General features: G+C 48.7%; 2 protein-coding genes across 2 annotated transcripts in view; both read right to left on the bottom strand.

The window, feature by feature from the left end:
- The window catches only part of RABIF (RAB interacting factor), a 3,092-nt gene extending 992 nt beyond the window's left edge, over positions 1-2,100 (bottom strand). Inside the window, exon 1 of the mRNA XM_026053068.1 lies at positions 2,065-2,100. Coding sequence (XP_025908853.1) covers positions 2,065-2,100 — 36 coding nt within the window. The remainder of the gene's footprint in view (positions 1-2,064) is intronic.
- On the bottom strand, positions 1,200-20,506 carry KLHL12 (kelch like family member 12). The gene is made up of 12 exons (XM_026053244.1): positions 20,490-20,506; positions 19,929-20,126; positions 16,585-16,738; positions 14,373-14,590; positions 12,785-12,934; positions 11,354-11,468; positions 9,776-9,882; positions 8,643-8,838; positions 7,358-7,516; positions 6,214-6,312; positions 2,966-3,152; positions 1,200-2,605 (listed from the first exon to the last, which is right to left on the bottom strand). The coding sequence occupies exons 2-12, from the start codon at positions 20,112-20,114 to the stop codon at positions 2,479-2,481; spliced, it is 1,698 nt and encodes a 565-aa protein (XP_025909029.1). The 5' UTR covers positions 20,115-20,126; positions 20,490-20,506; the 3' UTR covers positions 1,200-2,478.
- Between the last annotated feature and the right edge of the window lie 186 nt (positions 20,507-20,692).

A 20,692-nucleotide genomic window follows, 5' to 3' on the forward strand; every position in this document is an offset into this window, starting at 1 on the left:
GGCGGGAACCGCGCGGCGCCCTGAGGCGGGAGCGGCGGCGCCGGGGGCAGACAGGGCGCAGGGCCGGGAGCTTCGTTCGGGCGGAGCTCGGCGCCCTTGGCGCTGGCCCAGCAGAAGGGTTTGTTTGTTTTTGTATAAAATGGAAAAGTCAGAGAGATCAACCTCGGCTCCTGTGTCGTCGTTTTCTGGGCAGGGCAGAATCACCTTGAACAAGTTACACAAACATAAGAGTGGTGATAAGATGGAGTCGGAACTGTGTTTCACCAAACTTCACCAAATCTTGCAGTACTACAGGGAGGGAGTATTTAATGAATCTAGGAGATGGGCATAAGGCAGACTACATGGTGGGGAGGGAGCTTACTGCAGCTGTACAGGGATGGTGGAAGCAGGTACTGTCCATGGGGTCAAGAAGAGACTTGATGGACTTGAGGGCCAGGAACAGATGCTAGAGGGGTAGGGATGACCCCACTAACATGGATGGCTACATGGAAGGGCAATGAGCCGCGTACAATGTCTTGGCTCATGTGTTCTGCTTAAGTGAAAAGAAAGAAAAAAAGCAGAAAGAGTAAAACCAGTAAAGCTGGTGTGGATTTGTTAGGAGACACAGCAATAGGGAGTGAGTTCAGACCTACCAGCAGCTGCCATGAGCTGGAGTTCTGCAGTTTTTGTTGAAATCAAGAGCAGGTTTTGGAGAGGTGAAACCACAAGGGCATTTTGTAACCACACCATTGGCAAACAAATCAATACTGGGTTCCACTTACTCCGTATTACCATGGTAGACAAAAGACTTGTTTTTTGCAACTGCAAACTTGCTGTTCTAACACAAACTCATTTCTTTGGCACTGCTGCCACACTGTTTCCAAGCAGATGTTGCAGCAAATCCATCTCCAGGTAGCAAGTTTTCCTAGGCCTGATCTTGTGCCATGGACCATGGTGCATGGAGCACTTGTCCTTTAGTACGATCCAGAGACATCAGGAAGCTGTAGGGCAGGGAGARCTGAAGGCAGCTGCCTGGTCTAACAGGGATTTTAAGCTGCTGATAAAGGCATAACCTCAAYGCAGTGTGGTCAAACCAATGTTTAGTGAGGAGAAAAGAAGCTTGACTTGCACTGGCTCAGGAAATACTTTATTCTTTATATTTTCATTAAAAAATACACAAAGGAAACCACAGAACACTTGTGTGTGATAGGAACAAACGCAGAAGTTCAGAGCGTTGGCTCAAAGTGCATACGTCACGCTACCCCGTCCCTGCTCCCGACCCCAAGCAAAGGAGCCAGCAGAATGCTCAGAGAGCAGCATGACCCGGAGCGCGGGTGCCGAGGGGGCCGGCTGGCAGCAGGACAGAGCCCGCGCTCCCCAAAACGCAGCAGGGCAGCAGGCGGGCTGAGGAGAGCGTGCTGAGCGAGGCAGCAGCGATGCTTGCACGTGGGGTGTGCGGGGAACTCAAAGGACAGCTTGTGTAGCAGGATGGAGGCAGGGAAATAAACAGCGGGGAATTAAGGGGCAAAAAAGAATCCTGGATATCACTTTGGAAAGGCCCTGGCAACAGAAAACAGAGGGAGATGTGTCCTGGGAGGAACTCCAGCTAACAAGCTGTAGGCTGAGTAGCAATCGCATCGCTATGACTGGGGCCTCGGCCTCTGCAAAGTGCCCTCCCCGCAGCGCTGGGAGCAAAGGCACTGCTCAGTCACAGCATGGCTCCCATGCCTGAAGATGCAGCGCTTTCCAGCTGGGTCAATCAAGCTATTGAAGGGAAAATGTGATGTGTTAAACCTTCCTGTGCCTCTTGACCCCTGCAAAATGCTGCACACCGGCTTCCATGCCATGGCATCTTTCCCTCTGTCACCTCAGGCTTTTGGGTCAGTAGTTGACAGCATTAATCTGCGACTCCTTTCGTGTGCAGACCCGTGAGGAACTTGTGGACACAACCACAGTGCGGGACTCCATTATCACAAGCTCGCTCCATTCGGCTCTGCACTGACGTGCCCGTGAGGAGCATGTTTAAAACATTCAGTATGTACAAGATGATTTGAGGCTGTAAGAGCAGCTGAATTCCGCCCTCACGCATCCAATGGCTGAGAGCGACTGGTGGACCCACATGGCTCTGCAGCCTCCCATGAGAGCTGCTGGGTGCTGTATGTGCTGTACACAGCCCTGGAAGCGTTCACAGTCTGGTCCATGCCAGGGCTAGGAGCTTCTCTGCTCAGATGATAATTAGCCACAGGAAGAGTAGAGAAGGCAGCTTCTCCTGATCCACCTCACTCCTTTACAGCTTCACTCAGAGCCCCTGATTTCAAATGACTGCTGAGATAACACATTTTTGCACATGCTCTAGTTAAGGCAGCACAGAAAGCTGCTATGCTGATGCCTATTTTTCACAGCATCCACAACTCTCAAGAACAGTCACTGCAAATCGCTTGGGACTCTTCCTCCAGCAGGGATTCTTCTGGGTGTTGCTCTTTGTAAGCGCCCTCCAGATCACTTCTCCCGAAGGACGCAGACTCCAGCGTCACAGCGCTGCATCCCCAGGGAGGTTACTACCTCCCAGTTGTCAATGATGGGATCATAGCACTCGATGCTGCTTAGCAGTGAGTTGCCATCGTATCTGCAAGGATGGAAAATTATGCACGACTGATGCTGCTGAAGGAAGAGGGTGGGGTGTTCACAGCCCTTCCTGGACATTGCACAGTTAGAAACAGCAGGAGTAGCCTGTAATAAAACCACTACAATAGGCTCCACAGTAGGCTCCCTCTTGCTGTTCGTGGCCACCTTCCTGCTTGTACTGGCTCTGGGCCAGTGCCTCATGCTCCCTATTTAGGTTGGGCACAGTGGAGTGTGGCCTGTCCTCAGGCAAATGCAAGKAGAGGCTGCCCAGAACAGAGCAGCATGATCTGTAACCTGAACTCGCCGGCGCTTCTTCCAGCCCCCTGATAARCAGCGAGCACCTCCCTGCCCAGCCTCTTACCCGGCAATGGCGTAGAGCCGGCCCCGTAGCACGGTGGCCCCCACGTAGCAGCGYGGGGTTGTCATGCTTGTTACAGTTGTCCAGGAATCAGTGCGAATATTATAGGCCTCCACGGAGGAAAGATGTGCAGTCCCATCAAACCCACCAACCACATAAATATGGTCATTCAGCAGAGCCACTCCAGCACCTAGAAAGAAAGGAAGGGGCAGTTACATCCATGAGTTGCACTGGCATCACCATGCCCAGGGCTCACTGTCATGAGGCTTAATGAGATAAGTTCCTGCTTCTCTCCCAGAACACAGAGCACAATTTTTTTACACATAAATCTCCCCCAAAAGAGTTGTGCTAAAGCAGGATCCTCTGCTGTTGTTCTCGACTCCAGTGTGATAAAGGATAACCCATATCTCTGCCACAGGCTGTTCAATCTCAAAAGGAGGGAGGAACTAACTAATTCTGCAGGTAGGGTGTAAGTTACAACATGAGATGTTCACCTTGGCTGAAAGACACAGCAGCCCCCTGAACACAGCAGAGCAGGCCTAGCTCAGGCCACCCGAGGCTCTGTGGGGCAGCTGGGTTTCTCTGGCATTTCCAGCTTCCTGGCATCACCCAGCCCCTGGCTGCAGGGAAGGGAACCATGCTGATGCATGTGAAGCTGGAGGAAGGATTACTCTGAGACCGCCTCTARAGGAGGCACAGAAAGGCAAACTGATGTCTGGTACCTTCTCTGTAACCAGATGCATAAGGGGCTGAAGCATCTGTCTGAAGAGCTGTTGTTGCCTCCTTAGTAAGAGCAATAAATAACACAGTTGGCTCAACATCGGGTTTATTGATAAATTCAGAAAAATCAGCCTCAGCTAACTGCTGTTGCTAAGTGGTAGCTCGCTTCAGTGCCAAGGTGCAGAAAGATAACAAGGCACTTAGCGGATTCAGATGCTGTTGCCAACAGCCTCTGCCGTTTTAAGCTGTATCTCAAGAGCAGGGTAATCCCTGTCAGAGTGTTATCAACAACGTGTAACCACAGCACTGATGCAAACATCCCAGGAAACAAGCCAGCTGCTCTGCAGCTCTGGGGACCCATCTGTATCTTCTAAAAACAAGGTATAAGAGATTTCCTGTTCCACTATTTTCAACTTCACTTTCCCTGTCTATCCCCCTTGCTGAGAGCACTAAAGCAGCTAGGAATGGTCAGATTGCTGTGGTGGGGTCTCTGATGTTTCACTGATGAACATGGAGACATCAGCTGAGATGGGAGATAGACCAAGGCATGATCAGGTAAGCCGAGACTAGCAATGTAATAYGGCCAAGGTTTCTGTAGGATGGCCCCTCTCTGGAATCTGTTCTAAGAGGTGAGGAGACACAAGCAGGAAACAATTTCTATGAATAAAGGCAAGATTACTTTTAGTCTCGTGTCTTCTTGGAACTCCAAGACCTACATGAAAGTAGCTTTAGAAAGAGTGTCAAAACCTTAGGGCAAAGGAAGTCCTACAGGGCCCAAGATCTGGATGGACAGACACTGATACTGGGATGGGTGCTGTAAGTGTAACTGGTGTTAGTACCACAGAGAGGTAGCATCAAAAACAGGGCCAAAAAAATGAGGTCAAGACAGAGCAGACAGTTGTTCCTGGGTGAATCCCCATTCAGCTGTGAGTGCTCAAACTCACAGCACAGACGAAGGAACCTGACTGAGCTGCTGCCAGGATCAAGAGCCTCACAATGTTCCTGCTTCCCTCTGACACTGAGGAGTCTCTGCTTTGAGCTGAGGCCCTGCTAACAAGAAGTCTCCAGGTCTTCTGGGAAGCTCACAAGAAACTTGGAAGTCTTTTTCACAAAGGCTTTGCCCTTGAACTTGTTGCTTTTGGTCTTGCTAGAAACCATCTTTTCTGGTGCACCCAATAGACCCTTTGGGAACAGGCATCTGCATCCTTAAACTCTCTGGCAATCCATGGACAGGTCTTGCTCATTACTTTTGATGTAGGAAAACCCACAGATTTATCATGTGTTTATATGTGGAGTCTTCCTGGGCGTGGGAAGCGACCAGCTTCTAAATCAAATCCATTCCTGGCATATGGAAAATACTTTCCAACCCACACTTAGCAGGAATGGCTCTGCCACAGGAGAAAATATTTAAAGCCTTGCAATTCACTGCAGGCACAAGAAATCTTAACTGTTTCTAGCTTAGAAAACAGATTAAATTGAGTAACTAGCTTTTGGTCCCTCAATAAGAACACTTYCAGAGGGAACAAACTGAAGCAATGTTGCCTCTGCCAATTGTGAAGGGCATTTAATGAAAGAAATATAGAGAAAGCAACTTAAAATAGGTTTTGAAAGAGTGCCTGTAAGGACAGCAGAGCTCCTGYATGGCATGCAGCACCCTGCCCTTTTGCATGAGGAGAGAAGAGCTTCATGCTGCAGAGCTACCATGAGTGGGTGGGTGGCCTAGGGTCACTGCGAAGGCAGCTGGTCAGCACTCAGAGGTCACTGGTCAGGGAGCACACTGGGAGCAGCAGCTCCCAGCTGCACCAGCCCTACAGAAACTCTTTGGAGAAACAAAACAATCAAACAAACAAACAAACAAACAAACAAACAAAAACCCAACAGCCAAGACAGAAGTTTACTCTAAAAATCAGGATTAAAACTACATTATTTTTTTCTCCTAGATACAATGGTTAAACTGAGCAGCAAAGACAAAGTTGGTGAATAATTAATGTTTGACTGCATGTTTCAAGTCATTAGCTTAACAGTGYTGCAATGCAGCCCTCGTGCATCAGTGCTGCGCTCTGCTGCAGGGCTGCCCCAGCCCTGATGCAGGGGGCAGCACGGGAGAAGGAGGGTCTTGCGGAGCAACCACCTTGCACCTTGTGGGTCCTGTGCAGCTGAGCAGCACTGATTTAATGCAGCCTCTTTCATTATCTTAAACCAATCCCTGTGGTCAGTAGCTTGTCCCTCACTAGCTTGTTTTCAAGCCAAGCACCATTCCTAGCCACAAAAGTCACACAAAACTTCCTTTCCCTCCTTGCAAGCCCTCCATTCCTCTTTCCACGAGTACAGGTATCAGGCATGTGAAGCTCAATCCTACTCCTGCAGAGTACATCCTGAAACGCCCCTTCTCAAAGCCACAAGCTGGGAGGTACCAGCCTCTCGGTGCAGTCACCAGCATCCTCCAGGGYAGCAGGAGGAGCCAGCAGCGACTGCTCACTCAGCATGGCGCAGCGCAGCACGCTGTGACTTCTAGGCCCGGGGGCTCTTACCTGAGCGCTTGGTGGCCATCGGAGTGACATTTGTCCAGTGTCCAGTGTGGGGGTCGTACCTCTCTACAGAATTCAGTATGTTCAGCCCATCGTAGCCACCTGAGACAAAACACAGGAGCAAACCGTGGGTCTGACTTCTGGAAAACTCTTCCTGTGTAGAAAGCAGCAAGATGCTGGGCTCCTCCTCAACACAGCGTAACCCTGTGATTAGCACAACCACCCACAGCAGACCCAGATCTCTGCAACTTACAATGCCAGACCCTGAGCCAGCTCCAAGCCAGGCCTCTGCAAACCAAAATCTCCCTCTGAGCACCTGGCGCCTCCTACAGCATCCAGGCCTGGTGCCGGTTCAGGGTCCGTGCTGCTTGGCTCCAGTCCACTCCTTCAGCTGACACTAGGAGGCTGCACAGAGCACAAGCTGGGATGTGTTGACAGAGGAAAGCACAAAAGGCAGAGAGCTATTTCACAAGAGGACACCAAGAAACCACTTTGTGCTGCTTCAGCAAAGGGGCCGTGTGCTGGCACATGTCTGGAGGGGCTACCTGGGSAAGGTGAATTTGGGGGCGGTGAGTGAAACCCACAAACCAGTGGCTAGTATCCAAGACTCCGCAGGAACAGGACTGCAACCAAATGGGTGGAAAACAGTGCTGCACCCATCTTTTCTGGAGCCTGGGAGGAGTATCTACCGAACAAGCTTACTAAAGGCTTCAGGGTAGTTTGCCCTCTAGCACTCTCAGTGCAATCACAGCTGGTCACAGCTGGCATGGACTCAGAAAAYGAAGAGAGGGGATGCACCCCTGTCCTACAGCTCTTTGCTGAGCCGTAGCCACTGCCCAGCCTCTGCAACCCGAGCTGTTACGTTGCCCTGCTCATCCTCCTTACTTCAGCGGTCCCTCAAAGGCAGGTTGACTGATTCCAATTTGCTTCTAACAGCATTTAGTGCAGTTACACAGCAGCTCCAGGCCCAGCCACTGTGACGGTGACTGATGTTTGTGGTCAGAGCTATGTAACACCTACCATGGTGAAGTTTGCAACAGATCTTCTAGCCTAGAAACGATACGACTTGTGCTGGCTGCAGAGAGAATCTGAATTTTTGTAGAAACCATGAAATTGCAGGATGCCTAGAGGTCCTGAGGGTACCTACCGAGGCAGTAAATAACTCCATTAGCTACGACAAGCCCTGCTCCTTCCCGCGCAGTCTGCATGTCCCCCAGCATGCTCCACTGGTCAATGTTGGGGTCGTATCGCTCCATACTGGTGTGACGTCGGCTTCCATCAAACCCGCCCGAAACGTAGATCATGTCTGCAAGGGGACACAGCATTAGCCTCAGCGAGGCAGTCACCGAACGTACACCCATGCCGTGGAGCAACGAGGCCCTCGCGGATGCAGCAAACCCACAACAGGGACTGCAAAACACGAGAGAAACTGTGAATCTCGGCATGTTCAGAGCTGGAAACAAACTCAGCTTCCTCACCCAAGCTTGCCGCATGAGCCTGTCACAGACCCAACAAACTATGTTTTATGAACAAACATAATACCCTTCTGGCCCTAAAATCTGCTTTTTGGACATGTTTACCAGGTAATAAACACACTGGTAGCAAAACAAGAGATGAGCCAAAGGCCAGGCCTGGATCAAGACCAGCTCTTTATCTTAACTCACATTCTGTCAAGAATCATCTTCAAAGCAATTGCATTTTTACAGAACTTTCATTAAAATAGATACATTAATGATCTAACATGTCATGAATAATACTTAAATGGTATCACTTATTAAAAAGATAATCTAATATATTCCTTAATATCGAATTACTCTATATAGTATAGAATTGCTCCAGGTAGAGTATAGGATTAGAGTAGCTATTGTGCTAATGAATAGCAACCCTCCTTTCATTTCCACATCCTTTATCATAGCCTGTTAATACCTTTTTGCTTTTATTCTGTTCTTATACTGCACATTTTGCATGTGCACATTTTCTTTTCTTGCTATTCCCTCTTGGCCTTTGTTTTGCCAGGGTAAGCATGATAAAATCTTCTACTTTGCTTTGTAAAGTTTGTCCTGGGAATCCTCCTCTGTGCATGCTGCAGTTTCCCTCCCTCTCCAGTGCTGGATGAATCCAGCTGTACTCGTCAGCATGTACTGAGTAACACACTGCACAGTCACCAGCCCAAGAGCTTTCCATTCCACAGTCCTCCACAGGGCTTCCTTCCCTCACATCACAGACACATGCCGTAAGAATGAAGTGGAGGGAGAGCCCATGTCATGATCGACAGGCAGGAACCCTTTGATTTCTACACGTAAATGATGAAAGTCAAGAACTGCAGACTCAAATCCCTCCTCAGAGCCACCCCAATCCATGGATACTGGCCTTGGGCACTTCAGGATGACAAGAGCCTTCACTGCCTTGCCAGTGCAGTGACCAGGACGTACCTCCAAGGGTGGTGGCTCCAGCCAGGCCTCGCCGCACATTCATCGGAGCCACGGAGTACCAGATTCCATCCTCGTCCGATGTGTAATCCAAGCACTCCACTGAGCTGAGGCGAGAGCGGCCGTCGTAACCCCCAATCACATAGATGCGATCGTGCAAGGACACTGTGGCAACGTAGCGCCTCTTACGGGTGATGCTCTGCCACAATAAAATGAATAAAAGTCTCAAGAAGAAGAAATAACACTGATGCACTGAAAACAGGTACTTATTCCATCCTCTTTTGCTGCTCTGCTGGAAAATGGCCCATTGCTACAGGGGCAAATAGCAGTACAGATTTATAGGATACAGCCCTGGATCAATGCTTAGCTTCCTCTGCCTATAGTCTGGCCTGACCCATGTGTTTTCTCAAGCCCAAGTCTCCATATTTTGCATTAAATGTCACTTGTCTTACATTATGACTGAACCTTTGATGCATTTTGGAGGTTTGCATTCCTCCCATTGACATCTTGCATATACCATCAATGGAAAATCGTGGACATTTGGAATACCTGATGGAAATTTCTGAAGCTTTTCACCTCCAAAAAAGAACAGAATTTAGGGAAAGCAGGGAACACATTTTTTTACRGGATAAATAAAGAAGAGGCAGTTCTCCCTCTTTTCACACAAACAGAGGTGATTTTAAACCTGAGTAGAAATAGTGCTCAACACAGGAACTTTCACTTCTCTCTCTTCCCTAATATCTCCTGTTACACTCAAAAGGAATGAAACCAGAGAGGTTGTACAGCCTGCCCCAAAGCAGGACTGACTGCACTACTCCTGATGACATTTCAGTCGTCATCACTAAACTTTAAAGCTTAACACTCCTCTCAAGATGAACGTGATATCAAAGATGTGGGTCTCGGCAGGCTCTAACTAAAACCATAATAACAATAGGGCTCAATTAGTAAGTCTTTAAATGTCAACAAATTTCAGGATTCGCTTTGTAAGCCTCGGCAACCCTAAATTCTAAGTAGATGACAGAAGATCATGCCTGGAGAGAGATGTTATATAGCTGATGCCTTCTTAGCATCAGTCAATCAGTGTTTGATTGCACCATGACTGTACATCCCAATGATGGTCAAAAATGGTCCCTTACCGGCAAGAAGCTCCACTCCTGAGTCTTCGGGTCATATTTCTCCACAACATCTATAGGTGACTGCTGGCTGCCAAAGCCTCCGATCACAAGCAGGACTTCATTCGCTCCTAGAGCAAAGAGGGAGAGCAAAGTCACGTCAACCTCTTCGCAACTAAAGGGGGATCTCAGGGGAATCACCTGAGAAAACTGAGTCTTCCTTGGTGTGTGACTCTACCTGTCAATCATTGCTCTTAATTACTGCTTTGACTATTGGTATCTAATCCAGGTACCAGTCACCTGGGCTCCCTATCACCAACAGGGAGGAAGAGAATGTGAGAGAAAGGCTCTTCCAGGGATGTGTAGGAACACAGCTAATTCACACGTTCAGAGTTGTCTGCTGGAAGAGTCAGTCTCTGGTAATGTTAGAGGGTCTCTTAGATACCCAGTTGGCTAAATCTGGCACTAAAGTTGACTGGTTTAAGCCTTCTTTAGTCTTCTCCACAAAATCTTCTCAAACTTTCAAACTTACCCCCACCCAGCAGCAGGATGGCTGCTCCTTCACATCCCCTTCCCAAAGCAGGGCCTTCTCTCCCCGTTAATAACTGGCAACCAGACTAGATGGTGCTTTTCTTTGTTCACCATTTCACTGAGGATCAAACTCCACCTCAATCTCTGACTTTCTTATGTTATAACCAGGGAGACCATTATCCTACATTGCCAGCATGATAAAAAAGGACAATTTCACAACTGTTCCAAAAAAGACAAGAGGTCATAAACACTAATACTGAACGCAAAATGGAGAGCTGAGGGAAAGATATTCGCAAGAACCATTAAAAAAACAAACAAACAAAAATCCCTCACCTTTTTATATTAAAAAAATGAGAGAGAGGTAATAAAAGTGCTCATATTTTTATCTTCTCTTTTGAATGTCACCACTTAAATAATATACTAAAAAGATTAAGAAAAAAATCTTCTCTCATGTTTGTGTGTCTGTGCCACAGGAGCTGTTGAAGAATTCAGGCGAGGAAGGGCCACTAAAATACTTTTTCTTCCACTGCTGGTCACTCCTGCTGTTACACTTACTCCATGTGCTTCCAAACCTAGGCCAAGTGGATTCCCAACAATCCAGCTTGCTAGGAGCTACTGACACAGCAAGAAAATTTTCATTTCTGTGCCTCAGCAGACTAGGAAAAGAACAATGTACTTCTGCAAGGAAAGAGGCATCTCTCCATTTCTCCCTTTGTGCCTTGCCTTCTTAGACTCCTTGTCAAAAACTTATCTTCAGTCTAACACTGCTGCCTCACCTCCCAGCTCTTCAGATTTCTGACACTGATGGCTTTTTAGGCAGGAAGAAACTCTTTCTGCATTTTTCTGCATTTCTTGGAGAGCTGCATGCTGAGACCGACTGATGTGGAGGCACAGACAGCTTAAAAGAAAATGGTTACGTATGTGTGCTTTGCTCCCATGCCTTCTCTGTACCACGGCACTGTGCACTGGCACATTACTGCTGCAAAACACTTCTTACAACACTGGACTGTGTGTGTAATACCACAGCTGCCGATGCCCCAGACCTTCTGGGTCCTGTCCTTTGCTGCTCACCTAGGCGGGCTCTCGTCCTGGGTCCCTGCATCTGACTCCGCAGCTCAGGGCGAAGGTGAAATTTCTTGGCTTCGTCTACAAGGTCTCTGCACTGCAAACTGCATCGGATAAAAGGCTGGGGAAAAAACCAACACGAGTCACGGGTACATACGATGTATTTAAAAAATAATAAAGTTATTATTCAAGTCAGCTCCAGTCAGTTCGACAGCATTAAACCGATCTATGTGCTGTCTGTGGCCAGCAGTCTCAGGGTGTAAATATTGCACATAAATAAAGGCAAAGACAACTTAGGACTGGAATGCAGCTTAAAAGATGGCGCAAATTCTGAAATGGCTCATTTATCATGTGATGTCTGGCACTGCAGGTGTTCTAATGGAAAACAATATATTACAAAACTAAGGAAAATCAACATTTGAGCCAGTAAAAGTACATCTAGGAACTGGCAGTGAAACTAGATTTGAAAACACTTTGGCCAGACCAGTCACAGAGAATCAACTCTCAAACAGGCACCTTGCCATTGAAGAAGAAGCAAGGAGGGGAACAGATACTAAGCACCTTTGCTGAGTCTAGGAGTTTGATCTCTATACTGGGCACGTACATGAAGTAGTTATTTGGTACCAGTCACTTTTGTATTGGCTTAAATTTCAGTTTAAGCTGGACTATAACAACCTAACTCGATACATTTTAGTCCTGGCAGAGCTACCTGTGCATTAGTTGTCCTTATTTAAGAGTAGCTTTACCACATTAGAAATTATTTTTGCTAAACCAGCCATTTCTGGATGTGGAGAAGTCTGCCAAATCTCATCACCATGAAATGAGAATTCTGGCTCTATGCCTTTGTGTCAAGCCTAGTTCTAGGGCAGCCTCACTTCTTGTTGGAATTATGTTTTCATTGCAAATGCCTAACAATCCCTTTTCATTATCCACCGCTTTGCCTCTGAAATACTCTAGCCACACAAAGATAGACTAGATACAACTCTGAGTTGTGTGTTGGCTCTGGAGCTGAGGCGCTGCTGCTCGTTTCATCCAAGGTAGGTCCATCCGCACCTGCAATGACTTCTGCTGAGGCCCTCCACTACCGTGTCCTCACTAGGGTCCCCACACTGGCAGCCTCGTTCTGCCTAAAGGGAGAACTGCTGCTGTTTATGAATGGAAGACAGAAAGCATTTCTTAGAAACCCAAGACATAATAATGAAAACATGATACTGCTCAGGAGACAGCTGAATAATTCCATGGTTGGGAATCCTGGGCTCTCTCAGCTGAATGGGGAAAATAATATTTTTCAGGATTCAGGATCAAAAAGCACAGAAAACACCAGTAGAAAAACTACATTTAACGGGTTCTGTTAGGACAGCAGGGGCCAAATGAGGGAACTCAACARTCACCAGAGACAGCAGCCCCTCTCTGCCCTGTGCGGCAGGCTGCGGATACCTCGGTGTCGATGACATCGGTGATGTAGCGCGGCGTGAGCAGCGGCATGCGCACGTACTGCAGCAGCTCCGGCAGCGACGCCTCCCGTTCCTTCTTGGAGTGCTTCACCCAGTTTATAACGGCCTCAAAAACGGGCTCTTCAGAATCCACCTGGAAAGAGCAGGCATATACTGAACAGACTACAGGATATTCCAGGCACAGGCTGTGAAGTGGACAACTTTCAAGCTGCTGACACTGCTTAATAGCTAGCAAAAGATGATGATAATTCAAACCTATATTTACATGATCTAGGAAATTTCTGTGTTTTCTTTTTCCTAACACTATGTACTTTTTCTTCCCTTACAGCTGAGATGAGCAAGTGACAGTACAAGTGCCTGAAAAGTGAGCTTYACAGGACACAGCAAAGCGAGTGCACTGAGCACAGCCGTGCAAATCCAGCTACTAATGGCTACTGAAAGAGAATGAATTGTAGAAAGACCTATTACATGTTATTTATGCTTTTTTTTTTTGCAGGTCTTTAGATCATTCAACCTGAAAACAAATTAAACATCCATTACAAAGAGGTCTGTTAGCTGGTGTTTACTGTGAACACAAAAGGAGACACTGTAACAGGAAAACTGAGTCTTCCCACTAGTACGTGGCTGCTACACTGTGAAGTTCAGTTTGAAGCTGTTGGTTGCACAATGTTCTCAAGCAAGAAGGCACAGAGGTTAATTATGTAAGGCAATTCTTCCATTCCTTCGATTTGTATTTGTTACACTGTAATTCCAAATGGCCTCTTTATATTTGAATTAYAAGGAAAGGACAATTAGAGCTCACAAAAGGACAGTATTCAGAGCGCTTCACTGCTTCCAATTTTCCCCATCTCCTCCATAAATGCAGTAATCACAGGTGGTTTTATACCTTCCTAAACTGACTGTAATCTGTTACATGCAACAGTTTTGCTGTGAAATCTTCTAAGGAAGAAGATTTCACGACCTCTCTGGGCAACCTGTTCTTGTGTGTCAGTTTGTGCTTCCTGCTTCTTGTCTTATTGCTGGGCACCACTGGAAATAGTCTGGCCCATCCTCTTTACCCCTCCCTCAAGACACCTGCTGTAACTGTAAAGAATCAAACTCCCTTGCACCATCATACCTTCTGCAGGGTATGAAAGCAGCAGACAGCCGTGTGCTTGGGATGACACCTGGCATTCCTAGAGCTGGTTAGTAACATGTATAAGTCTACAAACAGAAGTTGAAATCTTGGGAATATTTCCAATCTAGGCATTGAAATATTTCCAATCTAGGCATTGAAACCTGTCTCCATAACCTCTGAAACCTCCTCTACAGAAAGGAGGAACCAAGAGGAGTTCTGCAGAGGTTATTGACTGCACTGGTCCTATTTACAGGGATTCCTTGCATGTGATAATCTGAAACTGTTCAGTCTCATATGACATATCTGGCTAAAAACTTAGGAGAAATTATGCAGAAAATTAATATCAAATTCATGGACTGCGTGAGAAGTCCATGCTAGGACAAAGGAGTAATTGCCCTGGATTTCTAACTGGCTTTTAAGCACTTTGCACAGTAGCAGTACATCCAGATTTTACCTGAATTTCATCACACTTGATGAGCTTTTCAACCTCTTCTTGATTTAACAAAATAAACTCTTCATGCTGAACAACCTCTGGAAAATGTTTCTGGCTGAAGACTTCTGCAGCTTGCATTAGATCAACGCAGTTGTGTGTCTCAGCAAAATCCCGAATGCCCAAACAATTTGATGGATCCAGCTGGCTTTCGAGGAACTCACAGCAAGCTTGTTTCACACCTATGGGTAATGGAAGGGTTAATGAGCACTGCATTCTTAGAATCAAACCACTACCTTGAAAGGGCTTTAGAAAATGAAATTCTAAGCAATAGTGAAAACAAACTCAAATAGTAAGCTCAAAAAATATCAAAGAAACACACATGGACAAACATTTCTTCAGAGAGACATGAAAACACAAAGCAGTAGACCACATGGGTGGGCACTTGGRTATCTTATTTAAATGCAGTAAAAATAATCTAGTACTAGCAAATGATTCAAATATAAGCGTCACTCAGCTTCATRGATTATAAACCAAAAATATATGCAYTAATGGATGTGGCTATCAGATTTCTAGATTTTCTCCAACGTCTTTTTGATGGTTGTCTGGGATTTGTGGATTCTGAAAGCTTTACAGCTTCACAGCATAGGTGAGATTGGAAAGGACCTTTGGACATCATCTAGTCCCAACACCCTGCACAAGTAGGATCACTGGCTTCACAGGTACAACGTGCAATGATATCAACCAGGCTGCTACGATCCATACAGACTACGACCGCAAGGTCAAGCAATTTCAAGGACTTGCTTATTATTAGAAGTGAGTTTGGCTGTGATGTTTATGTACTACAGAACCCACAGTTCCTCCTTATAATATTCAGGCAGAAAACTGGTATTACAGAATCACAGAATCATAGAACGGTTAAGGTTGGAAGGGACCCCTGAAGACCCCCAGAGAAGGCGACTCCACAACTTCCCTGGGCAGCCTGTGCCAGGGCTCTGTCACCCCTCACAGTAAAGAAGTTCTTCCTCACCTGGAGATGGAACTGCCTGGGTTTCAACTTGTACCCATYGCCCCTTGTCCTGTCACTGGTCACCAATGAGAAGAGCTTGGCCCCTTCCTCCCTACATTTGCCTTTCATGAACTTATACATGTTAACCACATCCCCTCTCAGCCTTCTGTTCTCCAAGCTGAACAGGCCCAGCTCACTCAGTCTCTCCTCATACAAGAGATGTTCCATTCCTTTAATCATCTTTGTTGCTCTCTGCTGGTCCCTCTCTAGGAGCTCCACGTCCCTCTTATACTGAGGAGCCCAGAACTGCATCCAATACTGCAGGTGCAGCTTCAGCAGAGCTGAGCAGAGGGCCATGATCACCTCCCTTGACCTGCTGGCAACGTCCTCCTGATGCAGGCTGGGATCCCATTGGCCTTCTTGGTCATGAGGGCACTGTTGCCTCATGGTTGACTTGTTGTCAACCAGGTCTCCCAGGTCCCTCTCTGTGGAGCTGCTTTCCAGCAGGTCAACTCTTAATCTGTACTGGTGTCCAGGGTTATTCCTCTCCAGGTGCAGGACTCTGCACTTGTCCTTGTTGAACCTCCTGAGTTCCTCTCTGCCCGACTCTCCAGCCTGTCCAGGTCCCTCTGGATGGCAGCACAGCCCTCCGGAGTGTCGGCCACTCCACCCAGCTTGGTGTCGCCCACAAAGTTGCTCAGGGTGCTCTCTGTGCCCTCGTCCAGGTCATAGACGAACAGGTTGAACAGCACCGGGTCCGGTACTGACCCCCGAGGGACACCACTGGCCACAGGCCTCCAACTGGACTCAGCCCCGTTTATTACCATCCTCTGAGCTCTGCCATCCAGTCAGTTCCTTAATCCACCTCACTGTCCACCCATCTAGTACGCACTTCTGGAGCTTTCCTATGAGGATATTATGGAAGATGGTGTTGAAAGCCTTGTTGTAGTCAAAGCAGACAACATCCATGGCTCTCCCATTGTCAATCTGGCCAGTAGCCCAAAGCATGGACAATATTATCTTTTTTTTTCCTCTATCAGTGAAACCAGAACTCACGAGACAGCCCAAGGAGTTGATGTAAACTACAYAGTTTCAAGACACAAGGGCCTGGAATTAACATAGCCCTTATAAATATCATGCCTCCCATCTCTTCTTTACTGAAGSTCAGACAACCCAAATCTCTGAACAGCAGTAATTGTGCAAATTGTGGTGATACTTGACAATTACCTTTCAGCTGAAGCAGACACGCTGCTGGAAGCAACTCTTGGACGTTTTCTACTGTTACATGAACAGTTTCTGTGTACACAAAGTCTAGCAGGATTTCCATGGTGGAAGCTGTCAGGCCCTGGATATCTACATAGGGTTTATCTTTCTCTGAAAGCTGTAATCAGAAGGAAAKCAGAAGTTTATTTTTCAGAAATCTCATCAAAAAGGCAACAACACTCAGCAGTTCATTAAAATGTGATCTGACAGATCACAGTCAAAACAGTGATTTTGTATTTTTTATTCCYGTGTTCACTAAAAGAATAAGGGGAGTGAACTTCACAAAAATTCACCTACAGAAAGACTAAAACTTTTTTTTATTATTATTATTAGGGAGGACAGCCAAACTGCACTGTAAAAGGAACAAGCTAAGATCTRAAATAGCAGAAATTGTGTGCCATTTGCAGATGACATCTAAACTCTCTCCCACACAACTATTCCATGCTTTACCAGCCAGGATGCTTCAGCGGGGTTATTCCCCAGGCTCAATGTACATGGCATGCTGCAGCTTACAGCATCCCTACAGTGACCACTCTACGCTAAAACCAAATCAAATTAAAAAAACTCTTCCTTAACTGTTCAACTCCTGGACCATTCTGCAACCTTATGATGAAAGGCCATAAAAAGGAATGATTAATGCAGGCTAGAAATTTCAGAATTATAGGTTAAATGCATGTTTGACTTGAACAGCTCAAAGTGACAGTATACACAGAGATAGTACTCAAACRATCCTAACTTTGTCCCCTTTCCAGCAGGAGCAGTACGTTTCATTTTGTCACCTAAAAGKTACATCATTTTGGAACATCTTTTTTTCCTAGGGAATGCTACCATCTCAGCCAACCTTTGGGAACAAGACGTTCAGCAGATCCCCCCCAACTTGCACCTCTGTAGGCAGAGAACTGAGACTGTATCTCAAAGAGCATCAGTTCTCAGCACTTGGCGCAGCCGCCGCGAGGCTGCTCCCGTGACGGCCGGTGATTCACGAGCAGTTGGCCAGCACTTGGGACCACTAATCACATCCCCTGCATGGCTGCGAGCTCTTGTCAGCGCAAACAGATCTGAGCTGAGAGGAATCTCTCCATGAAACATGCTGCCAAACCCAGCTCTTTTTTCCTGTGAGTGACAAGGACGCAGTCGGTGGCAGCACGACTCAGATGAAAGCCCTTGTTTTTTCTTGCCAGGAGGGAGATTACAGCTGGTTACAGACAGGTGGAGCAGGGACTCACTGAAGATAAAGCAGGATCAGGGCATGATCACTTGGCTTAGGAGCTACCACAGCTGGGGAAAGAGGACGTGATATAGAAGTAGAGAAGATAAGAGCTGTCAGTGAGATTCCTACAGAGACGCTGGATGACACAGCAACAGACGGGAAGAAATATCTGTTAAGACTCAACCACTTTGCAACTACTGTAAATGCAGGAGTGCATGGTGACACCCAAAGCTGTTTCAGGAAAGTGGCTAATCAGGTTTWTTGACACAAGGGACAAACTTCATGGCATCCCAAAAACAGAAAGATGCAGAAATGGGCAAATGAAGATGTAGATCATCCAGAGTACTTGGAATAAATTGGCTAAGAGGTTACGCACAGCSGTTGGCTGGAGACTACAATGGTGCCAAATCTATTGGTAAAAATTTGAGGGAGGTAGAAGCCCTCTTCTTCAGGGCTCTGCTTAAAATCCATATGCAGAGAAGGTGGAACAACCTGTTAAATAAAAACTCATGAGGACATGGATAAAATAAATAAAAAAAGATAGCAAGTATGTGGTTGGTCCGCCTGTTTTTGCTTGCTTTGCATCTAGAAATACTAAGACACCTGTTCACCCCCAAAATACATATATCTCAAGTCTAGATCTAAAGACCTGGATCATTACAGGCTAAGACAAAGAATAAAATGATTCTGCCTCAAGAGGACTACTGAGTTGGCAGGCAGATTTTTGGAACTTTGGGCTGCTTAGTCATTATTCTCCCTGCCAACAAGGAAGTTGCTATGACAAGGAAAGCATCTTATGTAAGAAGGCACCAGAAAGACTGAGTCAAACTTCTAAGAGACGAGGCCAGGTTCGCATCTCTTATTTAAGAAGTCCCAGCTTTAGCTTAAAGATTACTTTTCAGTGTTTTGGCAAAATAGCATGAATTTAAGTGAATACAACAYGCAGCGTGAGAGCACAAGTTCTCCCATGACTTGTGGCTTGCTGCCTTACCCCCGACCACCCATCCTCAATGCCACTTCTCTTGGCCAGGGAACCAGCCTGACCACCCGTGTGCCAGCTGCTCAGCCGGGGCGAAACCCAGACCCTGACATCAGCTAAGGCTCATCCATTTCAACATTAACACTGCTGCCTTCATTCACTGCCTGCGTTGGGTGCTCAGCTCTGCTCACACAGCCCCGTGCTGGCACCTTGGGTGGRACAGATGGCTGGAAAAATCAGTGGAGGCACTGGAGGCCGCTGGTTTGTCAGCTCGGAGCGGCAGTCCCTGGTGCCGGTTGTCTGGCACACAGTGACGCAGGACAACAGTCCCAAACGCGGCCTTTAACTCTCGCCACGCCACTCCTGGCAGCAGCACAGCAGAAAGACGCAGCACCCAAGGGGGCAGCCCCGTGACACAAGTGTCTCGGTGTCATGCAGGGGCAGCCTAGCACAGCGGAGCGACCTGCCCTGATGATGGAGTGATCCAGCACTCTGGGGAGCGACCTGCCACCACTGTGGCGCTACCCAGCACTACCCAGGCTACCGAATGCCCCGACCGGGCAACCCAGTGCCAACTAACGCCACGATCTGGCGAACCACCACCCCAGCACCACAACCAGGCAACCCAGCACCGTGCTGGAGCGCGCCCATGCCATGGTGCAATGACCTACCACCACAGCGGTGATCCAGCACCGCGACGCAGCAACCCAGCATCAGCAGGGCCATCTAATACCACCCCCCGGCAGCCCAYGCTACAGCAGAGTGACCTGGTACCCCAGCCGAGGGAACCTGCACCAYGACGGGGCCGCCCAACGCCACGTGCGGGCCAACTACTGCCATGGCCACGCGACTCGGCGACACAACGGMGCCACCGGGCAGCACAACCAGGTGAGCCGGCGGCACTTACAGCCGTGATTATGCAACCCAGCACCTGACAGTGCCACTTGGCACCACGACCGGGGGAGCCAGCGCCGTGACGGCAGGCGCCGGTGCCACAACCAGCGCACCTAACGCCACGACCGGGCAGCCAGCCCCACGCTGGGGCTGCCCGGCGGCTGCGCAGGGGCGTCCTGCCCGAGGCGCCGCGCGCGGGCCCGAGGCGCCGCGGCGCGCACCGACCTCGCTGGTGAACATGGCGCAGAAGTAGTCGCTGCAGGCGGCCAGCACGATGCGGTGCGCCGGGAAGTCCTTGTGCTCCACGCGCAGCGTCACGTCGCACAGCGTGTTGCTCTTGCGCAGCGCGTTCATGGCGTTCAGGATGGACTTGGCGTGCGAGTTGGTCATGATGTCCTTGGGGGGGGCCATGGCGCCCGGCACCTGCGGGCACAGCCAGCACGGCCACATGTCAGGGCCCGGCGCGCCCGCCGCGCCGCCAGGGGGCGCCGCCCCGGCCCGCGCCCCCGGCCGCGGGCAGCGCTGAGGGGACAGGCGGGCCGCGCCCGCACAGCGCCAACAAACGTGTCGTTCAGCGACCGAGCCACCCCGTGCTCCCAGCCCACGCTGCTGCCAAAGTCGCCCGAAAAGCCCACGGCCTCCTCTGCAGGGCATGGGGCGGCTAGCAAGGGGTACCCCACTGCCGCCCCCGCCCCGGGCCCCACGGCCCGGCCCGGCCCGACCCGACTCGGCCCAACTGGGCCCGGCCCGGCCCGGCTCGGCTCGGCTCGACTAGGCCCCGCTCACCGCCGCGGGGAGCGCTCCCGGCTCCGCGCACCGCGCCTCCCCCCTCCCGCTCCCCGCCCGGCGCGCCCTGATGGCGTCACGGCTGCCGCGCCACCCCCGCCCCTTGGGTGCTCCTGGTTGCTGGGCAACGGGGCCTCCCGTTGCCTAGGGAGCGACCTTCCTCTTCCCCCTCCCCTTTCCTTTTCCTCCTCCCCTTTCCCTTT

This window comes from Nothoprocta perdicaria, unplaced genomic scaffold (assembly GCF_003342845.1).
Source record: "Nothoprocta perdicaria isolate Ctin4 unplaced genomic scaffold, notPer1 scaffold_97, whole genome shotgun sequence".
NCBI lineage: Eukaryota > Metazoa > Chordata > Aves > Tinamiformes > Tinamidae > Nothoprocta > Nothoprocta perdicaria.